At 39.2% G+C, this 19,392-nt stretch overlaps 1 protein-coding gene across 2 annotated transcripts; it reads left to right on the top strand.

The window, feature by feature from the left end:
• Window positions 1–655: 655 nt before the first annotated feature.
• On the top strand, window positions 656–13,991 carry scn3b (sodium channel, voltage-gated, type III, beta). 2 transcript variants are annotated; one of them, XM_040009006.1, is made up of 7 exons: window positions 661–890; window positions 1,248–1,476; window positions 4,277–4,452; window positions 4,555–4,783; window positions 7,322–7,460; window positions 10,177–10,260; window positions 12,742–13,990. In XM_040009006.1, the coding sequence occupies exons 2-6, from the start codon at window positions 1,422–1,424 to the stop codon at window positions 10,238–10,240; spliced, it is 663 nt and encodes a 220-aa protein (XP_039864940.1). In that variant the 5' UTR covers window positions 661–890; window positions 1,248–1,421; the 3' UTR covers window positions 10,241–10,260; window positions 12,742–13,990. The 2 variants fall into 2 exon arrangements, with proteins under 2 accessions (XP_039864941.1, XP_039864940.1); XM_040009007.1 differs by lacking the exon at window positions 10,177–10,260 and having other exon boundaries at window positions 656–1,476; window positions 12,742–13,991.
• Window positions 13,992–19,392: the final 5,401 nt, after the last annotated feature.

The raw sequence follows: 19,392 nt of genomic DNA, 5'->3' as shown, positions 1-19,392 counted from the left end.
TTAAACTTCATTTTTTAGCATTGTCAGTCTTGAAAATCACTACATTTTCTTTAGAATAAAAAGCCATGAAAATAAAGTTTGATGTGGTGACAGACCTACATAGACTTATATTTATATAATAGGTACACATTTATCACCTTGACGTTGGTTAAGCTGTTTGTTAGGTGCTTCTGTACACTTTGGAACAAAATCTTTCACTCTGGAACACTGACCAAGAAATCAGCATTGTTTTGATCCCAGATCTTTCACTTTAAAAGACAAAAAAAACCAAACAAACAAACAAAAAACAAACAAACAATGACACAGTATCAGGACATATAAAAATCTTTGTGAGACTTCTTCACTGGTTGGGCGGGGGACAGGAAATGCAAGTACTGATGTGTAACAAATGAAATGTCTTAAGAAGAAACTCTACTTCCAGCTTCTAAACAAGCTTATGTAACACATGACAAAGACAGCCTTGTGTCATCTTATTCCTTCATATAATATGCAATCTTAGGACTGATTTGCATTTTTTAGTTTCTACGTGTGCACGCGGTGTTTCTGCACGCTGAGCTTTGTTTAGTCAATATTTAAGCAAATGCAAACAAGCTTACCGGCTGAGTTGGTTAGGCCTACCCAAGTGACAATAATGTGGTCCTGCACACTGTAGCGTAGGAGGGAGTGACTCACGCATGCGTATCAAACACTCTGCCCCTGCCAGCGCTAAGTGACTGCTGAAAAACAAAGACATTGAGCCGCGGCTGGGAAATGTCATCAGTCATCTCTAATGGAGGAAACAGGTTTCTGACAGTCAGTAGGCTTATTCTTTGAGGGGTGAAATGAGAGAACTGGCCTCGATGCTTTTTTCTGCATGTGTGTAATCAGGACTTCAGATCTCGCAACAATAAGTGAGTACGTCGGCTTTTGAGAATCCACAGGTTCCAGATCCTATCCGCCTGTTTCTAGAAAGATTTCCGCGGTGTTTCTGGATGGGTCCGTACTCAGTGACAGCAGTTATGCGCGAAGAAACTGTGGGATCACTCATGTAGTCGTCTCACATCACGGACTTGTTTATTTCCCTGAGTCGAGGAAATGATGAACTTAGTTCTTACTGTGTAGATGAGAATTGCGCATTAAGGGCTATATGAACGCTTTGGTTATTAGATGAGCGCATAAAAATAACGATTAAAATCCAAGAAGAACCCTTTTTGAATGTGTAAATCAGAAACGCGTCTTTTCTAAGAGTTCTTGGCGTGGATTTTCAGACACGAAGAGGAAAGTTACCTGCGCTCTTATCGGCCGAGAAGAGGCGCTGTCCGTGGTCCTGAAGTCTTTTCAACAACTCCTCTGTCTCACACCAGACTTCGTGTGAAGACTACTTGAGAAAAAGACCAAGTTAAAGCGATACTGTCCTCCAGCAGCTCCACAAAGAGCTGAATATGGTAACGCAATATAAGCTTCATCGGCAAACTTTGGTACTTTTGATTTCTCTTGGTAAGTATAATTCTGTAAGATGTCAAAATATCCTGTTTGACTGTGGACTTATCATTTTCTATCGTACGTTTTTATACAACAATGAGTAATCAGAGGCCTTGACAGTGGCTTGCGAACCACACAGGAAGCTGTGAACTCAAAACCCAGTTTCAGAGCAGTCCCATTGGTCTGCAGAGCCCTTCACTGTCAGCATTTAAGGGAAATGAATAGAATCATTGAAGAGAGGCCACTGGGGTTAAGTTTCTTCACTTTCCCCATTTCCTCTGTCCCCTTCATGCCTTCCTCTCTATTTCTCTGCTCTGTTTCCATGTGTGTGAGCCCTCAGCTTAAAAAAAAAGAGAGAGAGCGATATAATCAATGTTTGTCACTGTCAGCCCAGCGGGCTTTGGGTTATATAAGAGCACTGGGCCCAACACTGCAGCAGTCACATAAACACAAGAAATGTGTCTTTGTGATTATAATCCACTGAATTTTTTTCTTGCATATGTTTATTCACTTCCTACGCCTCTTCCAATATCCTTCTACCACTAATGCATTTATATTTCAATTAACTCCTCCCTTTTGTATTATTTCCCTCTTCCTACACTACCCACAGTTTCTGCACTCCCTCTATCCATTTATTCCTCCCACTGCTAGTAAATACTAATGGGCAGAGGCCATCATCAGGGCTTGAATTTGCTATCAATATTGTGATTTAAGTGTCTCCAATGGCCCACAGAGCTTTATAAACCAGTTTATCTTTTTAATGCTCACTGACTTTGCATCTGGTTCAACATTGGGTTCAGTGTGAGACCTGATGACCAAAGGGTCACACATCAGTGGGTCATTAAGTTATTACAAAGCGTTAAAACTGTTCTTGCCACACTAGCATGTGTTTATGAATAACTAAAAAATGATGCATCGCGGCAGATTCTACAGAATGCTTGGAATTTGATCAGTAATAAGTGCATCTTTAAAGGGACATTTGACACCTAAAAACAAATACACTATATATTTTGTTTCCTCTTTCCATTGTGTTGGTCAGTTTTAAGAAAGTACATTTTTACAAAATCTAATACATAAGTATTGGTTTTATTTTAAACCTTGAAGTTTTCTGTTTTCTTTTCTGTGCTACATTGGAAAGCACATTCTTAATGTTTAGTGGGTTCAGCTTGTCACATCATTCATATATAAAAATATGGTCATGGTAAAAAGAAGGTGAATCCTCTGAAAATGAACCCAATTCTAAGGTTTTAGATAACAGAATATAACAAAAGTGTATCTAGTCTTTACCAGGTCTTAAAATTAGGTAAATAGAACCTAACATGTACAGCAGTACATGTTAGACTGTTATTGATTTGCCAAAAACTAAGCTAAAAGAAGCAGTCGGTAGCTTATAGAACCACTTAATTCACTTTCCTTTCAGTTCACTTTTATTTATATAGCAGCAAATCATAACTTCAGCTGCCTCGGGGTGCTTTATATTGTAAGGTAAAGACCTTACAATAATACAGAGAAATCCCCAACAATCAGACAACCCCCCTTTGAGCATGCACCTGACAGTGGGAAAGAAACTCTGCGCCATTGTAGGGAGCAATGTGGGAGAATTTCCTTAAATCTTTTTGTTGATTCCACATCAAGCCCCCACCTAAACATACTGACTTGCCTTATTTGCCCCAATCTTTCAAATGCTTTTTGTAAGAAAATAATTAAATAAAATAAAACTTTTAACAGGAAGAAGCCTTTGGCAAAACCAGACTCATGGAAGGGGTGATGGGAACTGGGGCAACAATGACTTAAATAACTTAATTTTCTGTGTGACTATCAGCCTCCTTTTCTTTACAAAGTTGCTTCAGTACATTGAGATTTGTGTTAATGCACAGCTCTCTGGGGGGCTGCAACACCTCGATTATTTTACTTTTTGGTCATTCTGTTCTAGATTTGTTGCTGTGCTTGGGATCATGTTGCGTGACATAATTTCAGTCAAGCCTTAACTGTTGGACAGATGGCCTCACATTTGATTATAGAATACTTTGGCATACAGATGAGTTACTGGTTGACTCAAGGACTGCAAGGTGCCCAGGTCCAAATCATCACCCCTCCACCTGCTGACAGGATGAAGTGTTTGTGGTGATAAGCTGCATTTGGTTTTCTCCACGTGCATTAAGGCCAGATATCTACACTTTGACCCCAAATGTCCAAAGAACATTGTTTCAGAAGTCTTGGGATTTGTTCAGATGCAACTTTGCAAACCTAAGCCATGCTAGTATTTTAGGAGAGAAAAGACTTTCTCCTGTAAAACCCTTCTAAACAAGCTACACTTGTGTAGTCTTAAAATAAACATTTAATGATTGACTTCAGACTGTTAAGAAAAGACCTAATAACCCTGCCCAGATTGCTGGACAGTAACAGTTGCTTCTCCATTGCCGATGTCTTTCTTCCTTGGCTTTGTGTTAACTCACGCCTGAATGCTCCAGATGATCAATTAATCGAGCATGTTTGATTTGCAGCACCTGGCCTTTTAACTCATATGGAGGCAGTAAGAGTGTATGTCGTTTTTCACACGTAGCTTCTGTATTTTGGATTAGTTTTTGTAAGGAAATAATGACACAGTGTAGGATGTCATGTTTTCTAGTTTATCTTTGTTGTATTTGTTGAATTTAAAGACCTGCTAAGGATGAGATTATTTTTAATTATATTCTTATGTGTGAAACCAAAGAGGGTGTGCTTTCTTTTTTTCTACTCTTTCTCTCTCTCTCTATTTTTTTTACAATTACATTGCGGTAAACTAAATATATGTAACCTTTCCATGCTTCTCAAGTCCACCTGTGCATGCCGGTATGTGTCGATGTCCAGTCAGACACAGAAGCAATTGTGGGAAACGCCATGAAGTTGACCTGCATCTCCTGTTTGAAGAGGGAGGAGGTCACCGTAAAGACATTTGTAAAATGGCTTTATACCCCAAGTCCAACAAAAGGCAAAAATATTTCATATCTTGTAAGTTGTTTCTACGTTATTGTAAATGATCTAGCACATTGTGATTTTGCTCACACTGTATGTGTATTTAATTAATGCCTGCACACTTTTCCTTTCTTCTAGATATACGAACATAACACTAACAATTCCAATGTGGACGATAATCCATTTAAGGACCGTTTAAACTGGAATGGAAGCAAGGACTTACAAGAGGTCTCCATTGAAATCCGTAATGTCACCCATAATGACAGTGGTTTGTATACCTGTGAAATTCGTCGTGAGTTTGACTTTGAGCTATACACTCCAGTCTTCGAAGTAAACAAGACCATCAACCTGACTGTGAAGGAGAAAGGTATGCCTAAATGTAAAATTCTTGCATGCTATCCACCTGTGTCCTGTGCTCAGGACACATCAGTAACATGAAATAAGTCAAATATAAATGGAAACTAAAAAGCTAGTAATGACTGATATGATGAAAAATCTCTCTCTCAAATATCTTCCCAGCATTAGTTTGTGTATGTTCCATTTTCCCCCACATGCTCTAATATTAACAGGGCAGATTTGTTTTTGTTAACGAGCATTCTCCAAACTCACTTAATGAAAAGAGTTTGCAGATGCAGGACACCTTAAGTGATGATTCCACTGTAGACCTGCACATTTAACACTGATATGAGAGAAAGACTAGTCTGTGTTTTATGTTTATTTATGTTGCACAAATCACCAACAGTAGATAAAAAAAATAGTACATCTAATATATTTCCAACAGGTTTTTTTAGTGATGCACGAGTGTGAACGCAGTCTGCCACTAACTGCACCACTTTCCTTCTTTCCCCCTTTCTTGTGACTGTACTGGTTTAAAAGGAATAACCGTGTGTTGTTTTGTCTGCCTTTATTGTCCATCAAAGCTTTCTTCTGTTGTCAGTGAAGGTGTTAATTCAAACCAGCTACTTTGCTATCTATAATAAGGGGTAATGTATTCTGCTTCCTGAATGCTTGGCTTGCTGAATGTGTCATGTTCCACCTTAATCGAATATACCCTACGTATATTTGAAATTACTCAACTCTCCCCATTTCTCTAACCTTACATTTTCTATATATGCTTGCACATAACATATTGTGAGCTATCAGGCGATAGGCTAGTTTGATTTAAAGAGTTTGCACCCATAAAAAGAAGACTGAAGAATAGAGTACAGTTAGATTGTTTTTATTATATTCACAGCCTGTCCTCCATATTTCACAGAACAGTTGTTTCAGATTTCACAAAGCCTGCAGCTAGTGCACTGTACACTAGACCATGGTTACATTAATGTTGCAGTAATGGCATCCATAGTGGTAGAATGGATTACTTCGTGGCTGACATATCCATGCTTTCCCATCAAAGGGATTATATTTCACTAATATTCTCCTTTTGCTGGGGCTGCTGAATCAAATCAGAAAAAGCTGTCAGCTGTCTGGTCAGCAGGCTTTCTGGAATTTGTTATACACTAAGTGACACAGTGGTTCACAGTCACTCGTTATGAAAACAAATGAAGGACAATAAAAGGAAAACTTTCTTTAACAGCCGAAGGTGCCCATGTGCACTTTGAAACAGCTTCCGCTTGCTTGTAATCCCTCTTCTTGTTCTTAATGGGTTGTTAATGGGATGCTGTTCTAATGGCCTTCCATTGTAAACAATGGACAGAAAGCAATAAATGAGAAAGCATTTTCAATAGGATGTTGACAAGATATCAAACAAGATATTTGTTTGATTTCACTGACTGGATATTGAATTATCAGCAAAATAAACTATCTGTTGAACCGCAGTGACATTAAAACCACCTGTCAAGTACTTTGTATGCCTGCTCTGGGGGTGCCTTTGGCTGTCTCACGATAATAAATAAGCAGCAGATTCCTTAGTACCTGCAGGATGGTGCCTCCATAGGTGGGGCTTGTTCTCGTTCTTCACCTGCATGGTTCATTTGGAGGGAGTTTGGAGGCAGTGCCTTGGGCTCGTTCTTAATTAGTTTTATTGTGTAGCCATATGTTCTATAATGTCTATGCTGTTGAAGAGCGTCATAGGTGTATACAAGACTCGCAGAATTTAATCCCAGCAGGCATTGTGAATGGTTTTAATGTTGCAGCTAATCTCAGTGTATATTAAGTATGTAATATTTAGAATAGGACTGGATGATTTATGTGCTATTACTTATTCCAGAAGCATCTCAGAATGGCTAATGAGCAGAAGAGGATTGTTTACAAGGAACAAAAGCTGTTCTGGTGTCAAAAACAGCATGCAATTATTTTTATGACAGATTCTAAAGTTAGAGTATGTTTCACGCTCTGAGAACCTCTGTGACATTGCATATTCATCCTATTTTCATACTTAAAGATACCCTGTGGAGATTTAGTGTTTTTATATGCAGATTTAGGTAGAATTTTCAATAAAGATGTGCATACACATATTTAAGAACAAGATAAGCTCTGCAACAAAACAGTGCACACTGTTAGGAAACGTTTGGTATAAAAGCAGCCTTGCAAAATCTCCACTGGGCACCTTTAACTCTGTAGGGTCTTTTTCATTATATTACAGGTATGGCCATAATATTATGAATGCAACATGAAGTAGTTTCTGCATCACTTTTTAAGAGTATCTACAGTCAGGATGCTCCTGAATAAAACACCTTTGTTTGCTTTTTTGTTGTAGCTGCATAACCATATTTATTATTTGTTTAATTGGATTTGTTCTTCAGTGAAAGACATAAAATGCATTAAAAATTATGTATGGCAAATGATTGTGGATCAGCAGTGTTGTACAAGCTCAGGTCTCTTCTGCTCTTTTCTGCTCGCGGTATTCCAAGGAAGCATGCATAATGAATAATACATGTGCCTTGCCACTGTTTTAACTCTGCAGCCAGTGACGACACCACAGCAATCTACTCTGAGATCATGATGTATGTGTTGCTGGTGTTCTTGACCTTCTGGCTGTTGGTAGAAATGGTCTACTGCTACAGGAAGATCTCCAAGTCTGATGAGCAGGCCCAGGACACAGCGTGAGTCTCATGTACAGATGCACAGACAGATAAATGTTAGCAGGGATGTGACTGAACAGCGAATTTAAACAGCGTGTGTCCTGAACACAACCATGACGCCACATTTTCAGATATTTATGCGTTATGAGTCAAAACTCAGCAGTGGGTTTACATTAATTTGAAAGTCTGAAGTCACCAAGGAAGTGCACAAATAGCTGTAAGTGTGTATTTGCTTAGGACTTCTGGTTACATAATTGTAATTTAAAATCTAAAAAATATGGTGGATAGGGAAATGAGATTTAAGAGTCAATCGGGGAAGAAAGGGACTGAGAGTGAAGGAATGAGGCAGGGGGGCAAACACACAGACAGAGAAGTAATTCAGTCCATCAGTTTGTAACCCTCCTGCAACACTAATCTGTCTTTTACCTAAACTGCTGACTGCTCTTTTTTTTCTAAACAACCTTTTAACATCCGTGATGGATTTTCAGCTCCATCAGTGACGGGCATTTTGCATCGCCTTGTCAGTAATGTCAAAGACCCAAATGCACCTTTATAGTCAGCTCCCACTGGATTTTAGTGGTGCTGGCTAACCTTCACAACCCACAGTTACAACTTTTGTACAGGGACCTTATGTCCTGAAGAGAGCAATCATGCATGTGCTGATCCGGTTATTTTTATTTTGCAAACACTTACTGAATCTGCTACACTACAAATCTGCTTCCTTCAGTGACAGATTAAGTCCACGTACTGCACAATATGCACAACATTGCTGAATATTCACAAGACCCAGTATCCAGGGTTTAGACATATTACAACATAATAAATAGTGAAGTGTTTCTGTGAGCTAATATATTTCAAACTATATTTTCAACTAAATTTGAAACTAAACTTCTCTAAAAATATTCGGTTATTCATTGGCTTTCTATTTTACTATTAGCACTAACAGGTAATTAAGAGTTATTGGAAGTGGCAGAATTAAAATGCAGAACTTTTCTCACAGTTTTCAAACTTTAGAAAACAGTCCTGTACTATCTCATATTTGTGTAGTGACAAATGTAATCAAGCACAAAATTAAAAATTACAGCATTATTGGCCAGTGAGGCCAATGTTTCAGTGTTGTCAGATAGGCAGACACACAGACAGATAGATGGACTTTGGGGCTATTTTGTAATCAGTATTGTTTTTTAATATGGTTTAATTTAAATAGCAGTAAATCACTCTGACACTCCTTGGTCGCTGAGTTTTACAAAGTAGGTATTACAATCTGTGTTTTCCTGAAGCATTTAGGTTCAATTTTATGAACAGTAGACAGATTGACAGATAAATTAATAGTCCAATTATCAAAAAATAAAATGCTCCAAAAATTCAAAATATCAAGGCAACCTGATTCAAAGGTTTTCTGAGTTTTCTTATCTGTTGATTTTCTAAGATTTATGCATTTTGATGGCCTCACCAGCTTGAATTTTCTTCTTCTTTTGTGGTGTGCATTGTGTTTTCTCCTAGTTGTGAATTGGGGACCTTTTGTGTCTCAATCACGCTTTTAATTTCCAATTTAAACAATTTTACTTTTTAAATTTTGTTTGGAAAATGAATTGCCCACCCCTGCCCTACAATATAAAAATACATTAAATTTTAACTTTAAATATCTAGGTTATCTATGTTGCTATAATTATATTCAAAGAATTAAATAAACATGAATTAAATACTAATGGCTCCACTGATTCTGGTGAACCATCGGAAATATAGGGGAAACCAAAAGTTCCATCCATCCATTTTCTTCCGGCCCAGGTGTCGTAGGGCGAGAGGAAAGGGGACACGCTGAACCAAAGAGAGACAGACAACCATTCGCACACTGGGCAATTTAAAATAACCAGTTAACCTAATGCCATGAACTACAAGTCGCTGGACTGTGGGAGGAAACACATAGACACAGAAAGGACCTTCTCATTATCAAGTAACAGTGCCACACCCCCAAAAACGAAAAGTTGTAAAGCAAAAGAAGCTTTTTAATTTAAACTCAACAGCAACAGTCAAAAAGCTCAGAAATCTCAAAAAACTATTAGATCTGAGTTTTCTCAGCTGTAATACTGTAGGCTTGTCACTACCTGTAGCTGAAAGACTGCATAGGCTTTGGCCATTTGCCATTAGTGACCCTTATGACAACACAGAAGGTCTACCCACTCAAAGAATGCCATATGTAGCACAAGTAGGACATTTTGAGATTACCTTTTGTGATGCATTAGTGGTTGAGAACGTATTAGTCATGTCCCTAAAGGAGAAGATAGGAGGCAACGATGTGATCTGTCAAAGAGTTAAATTAGGCTATTTCTGAAATGTGCTTACAGTCACAAAACTCGTTTCACTTGTATAAAGTGTTCTTCATCTACACAGTGCAGCTCTTTTGAATTGGGAGCATATTCAGTGCAAGTACTGTGTTTTGTTTTTTTAAACATGCTGATGGTTGGCTGTAAAATGCTGAATTAGGATGTCACATCTTGCTGATGTGCCTTCCACGCAGTCCCTAGGGCACTGCTCGGATTAGATATTTTTTATCTGGTAAAATTCATTCCTTAATTTCTGTGAATTAGAGTCACATTTTCACGCTTCAGTAAACAAAACGGAAATTCAGAATTGTTGCACTGTCATGAGCACTAAGTAGCTGTGGTGTGTGGTGCTAGAGAGGCCCATAGCACCAGGTCTTAGACACTCCTCTGTTTTTCTGCCAATCTGCCCACAGGACAAACTACCTAGCCATTCCCTCTGAGCAGAAAGACAATCCAGCCGCTCCTGTTACAGAATAAAAGTGGTTTTCAATGACACGGTATTTTATATGTGATTCTCTCATCCCGATTCTAATCACTGAAATCATCCCTTGTCTTTCAATTCATGTGTTTGTACCTTTATCACTCATAATTGTGCAGCTCTGTGGAGGAGTCTGCTGCTTCAACACCCCTTGTGCCCTTCTTTCTCATCCCCTTCAAAGGGGCTTTCATTTCTGACATTAAAAACAAAACAAAAAAAAACGGCCTCACTTAATCACGAATCCTCCATTTTCATTCAGTCACCATTCAGTGTCCAATCTGTCCCACTTTCAATGATTTTCCATTAGGAACGATTGCACATAATTAATGCAAGCAGTGTTGAATGAAGTATCTGAAAGTGTGGGGAATGTAAGCATGTTCATTTTAGATATATTGATTTCTAGCACATTGAATGTTATGCACATTTGCATGTTTAGGATGTAAGTGCCACAGTGCTGTGCAAAAGTCTTGAACCATTTATTTGCATCTTGCAAGGAAATTGGAAAATGGATGCAGGTATTTACTTTACCTTTACTTGACCTACTTGATCTTTACTCTTTAACAGCCTGAACTCTTAAACAAGCTTTCTTGTCATTTATTTAAGCAACTTTAGGAATAGTTCTCCAGGCTTCTTGAAGGACTTTCAAAGCTGTTCTTTGGACATTGGGTGCCTTTTGTTCTGTTTGCTGTCAAGATGACCCCCCCCCCCCCCCCCCCACTTTAATAATTTGGAGGTCCAGGCTTTGGGGAGGCGAATTCATGACTAAAAGTGTGCCATTGTGTGTTTTCCTATTCACGTATGCTTTTTTTAGTAGCATGTCTGGTATCATTTTCATGACAATTTCTTGATAGTATTGCATGTTGGATCAAACTCTGATGGTATTTTTTTGCATTTGTAATACCATCAAGTTTGACAAGATCTTGCTAAAATGCCTCCCAAACAATGACAGAGCCTCCACTGTGCTTTACAGATAGCTGCAATCACTCATTGTTTCTCTTGACCTCCTCCATGCATACTGACATTGCCTTGAACCAAAAATGTCAAATTTGGATTCATGAAACCTGTTGCCAGTTCAGTACAGTTCTTTTGTAATTTGGCAAACCTCAGCCTTTTCTCCCCATCCTTGACAGAAACCTTTCCACTGAGACCTCTTCTGATGAGGTTTCAGTGAACAGTAGATGGATCAAGTGAATTTTGATCTCAGTTCCTGTGTCAGGTCTTTGCTGGATTTCTTCGTGTCATGTTATATGTAGACAAAACACAGACTGGTCCATCCCTTGAACTAGGGGTCTTTTTTATGAATGATTCAAATGTCATTGTTAAGTGGCTTAAGAAAACATTCCTCTGAAAATGTTGATGTTCAAGGGCTGAATTAAAAATAGAATAGAATAGAATAGAATAGAATAGAATACCCCTTTATTGTCATTGTACATGTACAACAAAATTATGGGTGCTCCACGCCAACTGAGAAGGAATAATATTATAAGTAAGAGAGCAGGAATAAATTACAATCAGGAGAAATTTATACAATCAAGAGGAATGTACAATATACAAAATGATAGAAGAGAACTCAGTGCTTGGAAGTAGTGCAAAAGACCTGACCTCCAGAGGTGGCAGAGGGCAGCCAATTATTTTTGAGTGGTGTTAATTACCCTCTGTGCAGCCTTCCTGTTCTTAGTAGCCCCTGCGTTCCAAACACCAGCAGGAAGAGGGCACGCTGTCCACTGAGGAGCGGTAGAAGGACAGCAGCAGCTTCTGGTTCAGGACATGGAAGAAGTGCAGGCGCTGCCGAGCCTTCTTTACCAAGGCGTTTGGGTTGTGTTTCCAGGTGAGGTCGACGGAGATGTGGGTGCCCAGAAACCTCAAGTTGGAGACATATTCCACCCACTCTCCATTTATAATGAGAGGGGAGTGGACCTGTCTCTGGGTTATCAGCTCACACCTTGTACAGAGAACTGTCCGTCAGTCTGAAGGTTCAGTTACATGTTATAATCAGAGCCTGTAGTTTATCAAGGTTTTCAGTTCGAAAAACTCAGATGGTTTTGGACACTGTAACATTCTCTACATAGCAGTTAATATAGAAAAGGACAGACTGAAGAGAAGATGGACCAGTCTGTCAGATCAGAACAGTCCTGTAGCTGGAGGAGAGCATCACCCGGCCATCTTTTACTGACCTGGGTATTTGGAGGAGTTTGTTTCCAGAAGGGGCTGTAGGCAGAGATGAGGAGCAGAGAGACGTGGTCAGATTGTCCCTAGTGGGGGAGAGGTGTTGCTTTGTAGGAATGAGAGACAAAGCACCTAAAGTTGGAAGAAAAAACTTGAAAAACCTTCTGAAAGCCTGAAGAACTATTATTAAGGACCACTTTAAAAGGTTACAAGAAAGTCTGGCACCTTGGAGGAAAAAAATATAAAGAAATGAGGGGAAGCTCAAAGCTTTTGCACAGTAATGTGTGGTGTTGTAAAACTGGATAAGGATAAGCATGTTTTCTGTTCTCCTTAGGTATTGACCAATAACAGTGGGACATCGATTTCATCAACCCTATCTGTGTCACTATGAAGATATGATTACTCCCAGGCAGCGATGGGAATCCTGCCAACTGACTGCCCCTGTGTATCGACTGTGTCTTGTAAGGAGCCAGTCAAAAATGTCCAAGTGCTCAGTTTTTCTCCTGCCTTTCCTCTCCAGTGTTTTTTTTTAACCTTTGTGCAAGGCGTCTCTAAAAATCAAGTGCTTTCACAGTTACATCAGGTTAAAGAACACAAATGTCATTGTACTGCACTTTTTATCAGAGAATTACAAGCCATTCTTCATTTGGACAGAGCAGTGAGCGGACTAACTAAAGAATTTCTTGGTAGTTAGTAGTGCGTCTGTGATTTATATGACCTATAAACAGATATGATCCCAGAAAATGTCCTAGTCTGTTATGTACATCTTGTATACTGAATATATACTACTTTTTCAGTTCTTTTTTTTAAGTTTTCTTACAATTTTATACCATGCTGAGATTTTTGGGTCACCGTTTTATTTGTATTGGCCAAAAGTCTTTTTAAGGAAACTAAAATGTGCAGCTTTTATATTGTATGGGGCCTGCATTTGTCTTTTTTTTTTTTTTTTTTTGCTGTAACAAAATGAAGTGGAGTATAAATATGCATAAAACACTGTTTCAAATCACACACTTTTAGCTGGTCTGAACTGACAAATTTCTTATACTCTCCTATGTAAAAATCTCATAGCCACACTCAGCTCTGGTCTTGAAGTATATTCTATAGGTCAAGTCTTGCTTCATACAGTTAATCTGAAATTTATACTCAATGCTTTGACTGTTGCTGTTCTACAGTAGCATTGCTATTGAGACTAAATGTGTGCCTCTTTCTATAATACAGCGCTGTAGAACTTTATATACTTTGTGATTCATTCCACCATGTTGGTTTTGTCTGTTACACATATAAAATATGCCATGTTTCAGTGAGCTGCTTTTAAATATCAAATACAATGGATTCCACAATCTGTGTTAAAGCTTTTCTGTTGTTGCTGACTGAAAACCTTTACTAATACTGTGACATTTAAAGTTATTCATATTCAGGGGCCGTACTACTTTGATTGGTACCCAATTTCCAGAATAAGGGGGATGTGCAGGGCTGTAGTAAGTACAGAAAACAGGTCTGGCCTGGATCCGGCATCAAGCTGACACTTCTGACTGCCAGGTCTGGCAATGATGGCACTATTTATGTTCCTATTTTCCTATTTTAGTTAGAAGACCCAAATACGATGTTGCAATACTATACTGCTATGGTAGCCAGAGATGGGCAGTAACGCGTTACTTGTAACAAGTTAAAAACAAGTTAAAAAAAAAGAGACTTTTCCATTTGATTACATTTTGTATGATGGATTATGCAGAAAAAGTAGAATTGGGCTGAAAGATCTATCGCTTTATTACCTTTTCAGGTTGTAAATCGTGTTTTTAAAAGTAACTAAGTAACTAAGTAATTAATTACTTTTGAAAATAAGTAATCAGTAAAGTAACGGGATTACTCTTTTGGGGAAGTAATCAGTAATTCGTTACTGATTACTTTTTTCAAGTAACTTGACCAACACTGATGGTAGCCAACGCTTCAAATTAACAGGTTTGTGAGTGTCCACTTTATCCAAAACCTAGTGAGGGTTTACTTATGTTTACCACTGAGTGGCTGTAGCTCAGGCGTTAGAGCAGATCACCTACTGATTGGAAGGTTAGTGGTTTGATCCCTGGCTCCCCCAGTTTCCATGTCAAGACTATGAATGTAATTAGGAACCACTCAGTTTAGAGAAAGTGTGTAATTAGGCAAATGTAGAGAATAAAGAAGCGCTATATAAGAATCAGTCCATTCACTGTCTGAACAGAGTTTTGTCATGTTACTTTTGCACTATTATGTTCCGGCACATGTTGTTTTTACATGGCTTGATTATTACATGGACCAGCACAGGACCACCAGTGTGTCTGCAACTGGCCTTGTGCTGGTCCATGTGTGGGCCACCTCTGGCAAACCTGATCTGGTGCAGGTGGAAGAGAGCCTATAGAGGTAGAGGTGTGCTCTGGAGAGAAGAGGAAAGACAGCCAGTTCAAGCAAGACAGAATATATGTGTGTAAATGAGAGGGAGAAGGCTGGAAAGCTGAAGGTGCCTAGTGCAGCCGCAGTGAAGGTAGATGAGTTTAAATACCTGGGGTCAACCATTCAAAGAACAAACGGAGCACAAGAAAAAGGAAGAGTGGTAGAGTGGGTGGAGACACGTGTTAGGGGTTATTTGTGACAGAGAGATAGAAGCTAGAGATAAGTCAAAGTTTATTTCTAAAGCACATAAAAAACAAAAACACTAAACAAACAACAACCCTAAATAATACTGTGTTTGTTCAACTAGAATGGAAAGCACCTGAGAATAAGTATTATTTAAATCTGTTTTAAAATGATTGAGAGACTCTTGCGTGAAAATGATGCATGGAATGGTGAAATTAGTGCATTTGGCGATTAGACTCCGATGAACCATTGTGGCTGAACAAAATACCAACGGAGATAGGATGTAGGACAGGAACCCCCAGAGTCTAGACCAGGGGTCGGCAACCTTTAACACCCAAAGAGCCACTTGGACCTGGTTTCCACGCAAAAGAAAACACTGGGAGCTGCAAATACTTTTTGAAATCTAAAATGAAGATAACACTGCATATATTGTTTTTTTTACCTTTATGCTTTGTGTGAACAACTAAAGTAAGTAAGTAAAGTTTATTTATTAAGCGCTTTTCACAGACAGGCAGTCACAAAGCACTGTACACAAATATTAAAATAAACAATACAATCAATAGACATTATACACAATGTAAAAGATCAAATGTAAATAATGTAAAGAATATAAAATACGTAGATCAACAAAAGGCTTGTTTGAACAGAAAAGTTTTTAACTGCTTTTTAAAAGAATCCACAGAGCAACTAAGGTGTGTTGCTTATGAAATCCATGAAGTGCTACAGAGAAAATTACATTTGATTTATGTTTTGAACTCTTAAAGAAATACAACAAAAGGAAAGACGCCCAGCTGAACTAAAATGATCCATGTAGCAAACAAAAACTGCTGTGAGCCGCCACCCTTATATCGCCTTTGGGCTTTTGGAGCCTTGACCTGACTTTTAAAAAGTAATTGGAAAAAAAGCACTATGCTGCTAACAAAAAAAAAAAAAAAGATATTTGCAAAATTCTGCCTAAATATGTATTTTACCTGGTTAATGTGTGTGGCGGGGCGTGGTCTGCAGTACCGCTGTATGGGAGTCGGACGCACCTGAGCGACACCCGCAATCACGCCTCGCCGCCTTAAAGTCTGTGCTCTCTATGCTGTTGTGTTGGTATGTGTCGGGCTGCGTACAGCAACCGTGTGTGAAAAGCGGTCAATAAAGAGATGCTGAAAAGCATGTTCATGCAAACATCGTCGGGTCTGTCGTGATATGTTTACAATAAGACTTATGGTCCCGAACCTCTGCGCACAGCGTCTGCAAATCGGGGCTTTCGTCTTTACGCAGGACTGTAAGCTGTCATCTGTGGGGCGTGAGCTGTGTTTGTTTTTAACATAGTTCACGGTGGACAACAGCTGCCGACATAATGTGGATCCGAAGATCCATAATTGGCCTACCTGGGGTCGAAAGTCTCGATAAATGCACAGCGTTTCAGCGGGTATACCGGCTTCCGCGAGTGTGACGCTTATTTTGAGCGATGAAAAAATAATAAGATATAATTTTATTTTTATATTTCAAAATCACAATAATCTTCCAATTTAGAACTACAAGTTAAAAAAAGAACTAAACACAAATAAAATACACTTCAGATAAATACTTCTAATTTATTTTCTCCAAACCACCCGGAGCCGCAAAATAAAGACTAAAGAACCGGATGCGGCTGCGGAGCCGCGGGTTGCCGACCCCTGACCTAGACAATGGTGGTGGTGAAGATGAAGAGTGAGTCTTGGCTGGAGCTCTGAAGTGGCAGCTGATTGGCCCAAGGAACGGGAACTCGTGCATAAGCTTCATTTGGTTCGTAAGCAGTGCTCTGGCAGGAGTGTAAGGTTACAAAAGTTCAGTTAACTATGGTGGCAACAAACTACTGAGACTCTTAAAAACAAGTAATAAAATTTTAACCTCGATCCAGAAATGCACTGGAAGCCAGGGTAAGGAGCCTAAAAAAGTACTGTGATCACACCATTTCTTTCTCGCCAAAAAGCAAGCAGGCGACAAAGTAACAACTAACAGAGCCAAAATAGAAATGACTGCAACAGTCTAAGTGAGAGGTAATGAAAGAGTGAACTGATCTGTCAAAGTTATGTTACAGGAAGCAGGCCTTGACTTGAGGAGCCTTAGTTTAAAAACAAAACTCATCTTAACAGAGTTAATCTGTTTATCTAATTTTAAAGCACAGTCAAAAAAATCACACCAAGGTTCCTTGCCATTAGGTAACAATAAGAAGCTAAACCACCAATGTGACTCTCATACTTATCTAAAAGAGTTAAAGGAAAGGTTTATAAGATGGTAGTGATTCCTGCTACCTCTGCCTCCTCCTGTCAACCTGAACGTGGCAGAGTGAAAAATTTTCACTGGGAGTGACCAGAATGGACAGGATTAGAAATTCGTATACTGGAGGGACAGCTCGAATTGAGTGGTTTGGAGACAAACTTATAGAGGCAAGGCTGAAATGGTTTGGACATGTTGAGAAGAGGGATAGTGGATATATTGGACAAAGGATATAGAAGATTGAGCTGCCAGGCAGGAGAAAAAGAGGAAGACCTCAGAGAGCATGGTTAGTGTGACAGAAGAAGGGATAGAGTGAAATTGGGGGAAGATGATCCGCTATGGTGACCTCTAAAGAAAGCAGCTGAAAGAAGTATGTTACTCAGCACTAATTCACAGGTATCTTTATATAGAATGGCCTGTTTGCCAAGCTAGCTAGTATTAGCTGATAACGTAGCACTCCCACTGCTCGCCTAAATTTGTTAACTTCTGACTCCTATAAAAGTAGTGTTGGGGTGGCAATGTAAAAAGGAGGCTGTAAAGCAGGAGTTCATGTGGCTACGTCCGTCTTTCGGTGCCATGCAAACTGTATAATGAGTCCTCTGTTACTTTAACTCTACCAGGACACTGAGAAGAAAATGCAATATTGACCCTCAGCAGCTCTTAACTCATGTTCTCCTTATTATCTGTGACTGCAATGGTGATGAAAAGAAAGAAGTTGGCTTTAAATCAGCCACAATAAGCCCCACTGGCATTCACAGCTCTTATTAACTCAGCAGAAAAGCAGCTAACAAAACGCCTTTCGATTAGTTTCGACTTGAAGTAAACTCTGTGTATTTTAATTGTCTGTCTTCACAGAGCTTAAACACATACGTACAGAGGGGTTTTATTCCGTGGGAAGAGAGCTCCTTCAGATATGCAAAGTCAGAGGGGCTGATGAAGACAAAAAGACAGCAAAAGGCGAAGGTACTGGCAGGGAGAAATAGATGAAAACCAGCACTTAAGAGGGATGTGATGTATGTTGCTCTTTTAGCTAGCCGTGACCCACAGCAGTGACAGATATAGCAGCAGCTGTTGTTATAGCAACCCAGGCATGCCTGAAGCAAGGCAGATTGCCTGGAAAAGATATTACCAAGTGATAGTTGAGACACATTAAGTTTTGCACTAGAGAAAATCTGGAGTGCTTGTTATAGGCAAAGTATAAAGACGCCACCGGTCACATAACATCTGCTCCAGGTGGAAGTAAAAAGCCTTGGCAGATTCCAGAATATAAGTGAACACAAACCAAGGTCAGCTATACTGTCCGAATGGGAAACAGGTAACGTAACCAGTGTGGCCTTTATCCATCCATCAAGTTCACATAAATTGGTTATTGATTGTGGGACACATCCCATAAACTCTGTAACAATGTGCCATTATGGATTTGAGATACATTGTGAAAGTGCAATTCTGCCTCCTCCTCGCACCACCCCTCCTCACTCTGTCTCCCTCTCTCCTCGCCTCACCGTGTCTCTACCTTCGCCTGCTCTTTTGTTACAATGTGCCTCCCTGAGGATACAACCCAGTAATACGGCCCACATTCTACTAAAATATGTTTCAATTAAACTGCCATGCCCCGACTGCCTCAGTGCTCCAGTAAGCATTTCAAGTTGCATAGGTTTAAGAAGGCAGGACAAGCTGTGGCAACAAACACTCTTAATTTGGAGGTAATTTCCTTTAAAATCACTTAAAGCATCGCTAATAGTGGAGAGGGATCTTGAAACTTAAAAGTCCATGGATGAAACACATGGCATTTTAAACATATAAAGTGGATGTCAGTGGATTCAAAGACTTTTTTTTCATCTACACAACCATCATACAATGTGATCATTAATCATGCAAGTAGCTGAGTGCCTGTCATTTGTGAAGGGTCTTTGTCTCCCTCTAGTGTGAAGCATATTATGTAGTAAAAAAAAATCAGCGTAATGAATTTAGAGCTTTCTGTTCCTCTGTCAAGAAAGATTACAACACCCGAAGCAACATTTGTTGGACACCTCAAGATTATTGTAATATTTCACAATGAATTCAGACATTTAATTAATTTATTCACACTTTCTAATTTGGAAGGCTGATCAGAAAAGCTTGGCTGTGG

Source organism: Simochromis diagramma, unplaced genomic scaffold, assembly GCF_900408965.1.
Source record: "Simochromis diagramma unplaced genomic scaffold, fSimDia1.1 OVJJ01000344.1, whole genome shotgun sequence".
NCBI classification, from domain to species: Eukaryota; Metazoa; Chordata; class Actinopteri; order Cichliformes; family Cichlidae; genus Simochromis; species Simochromis diagramma.
The sequence above is the reverse complement of the archived record's forward strand: the minus strand, read 5'-3'. Positions and strand labels throughout refer to the sequence as shown.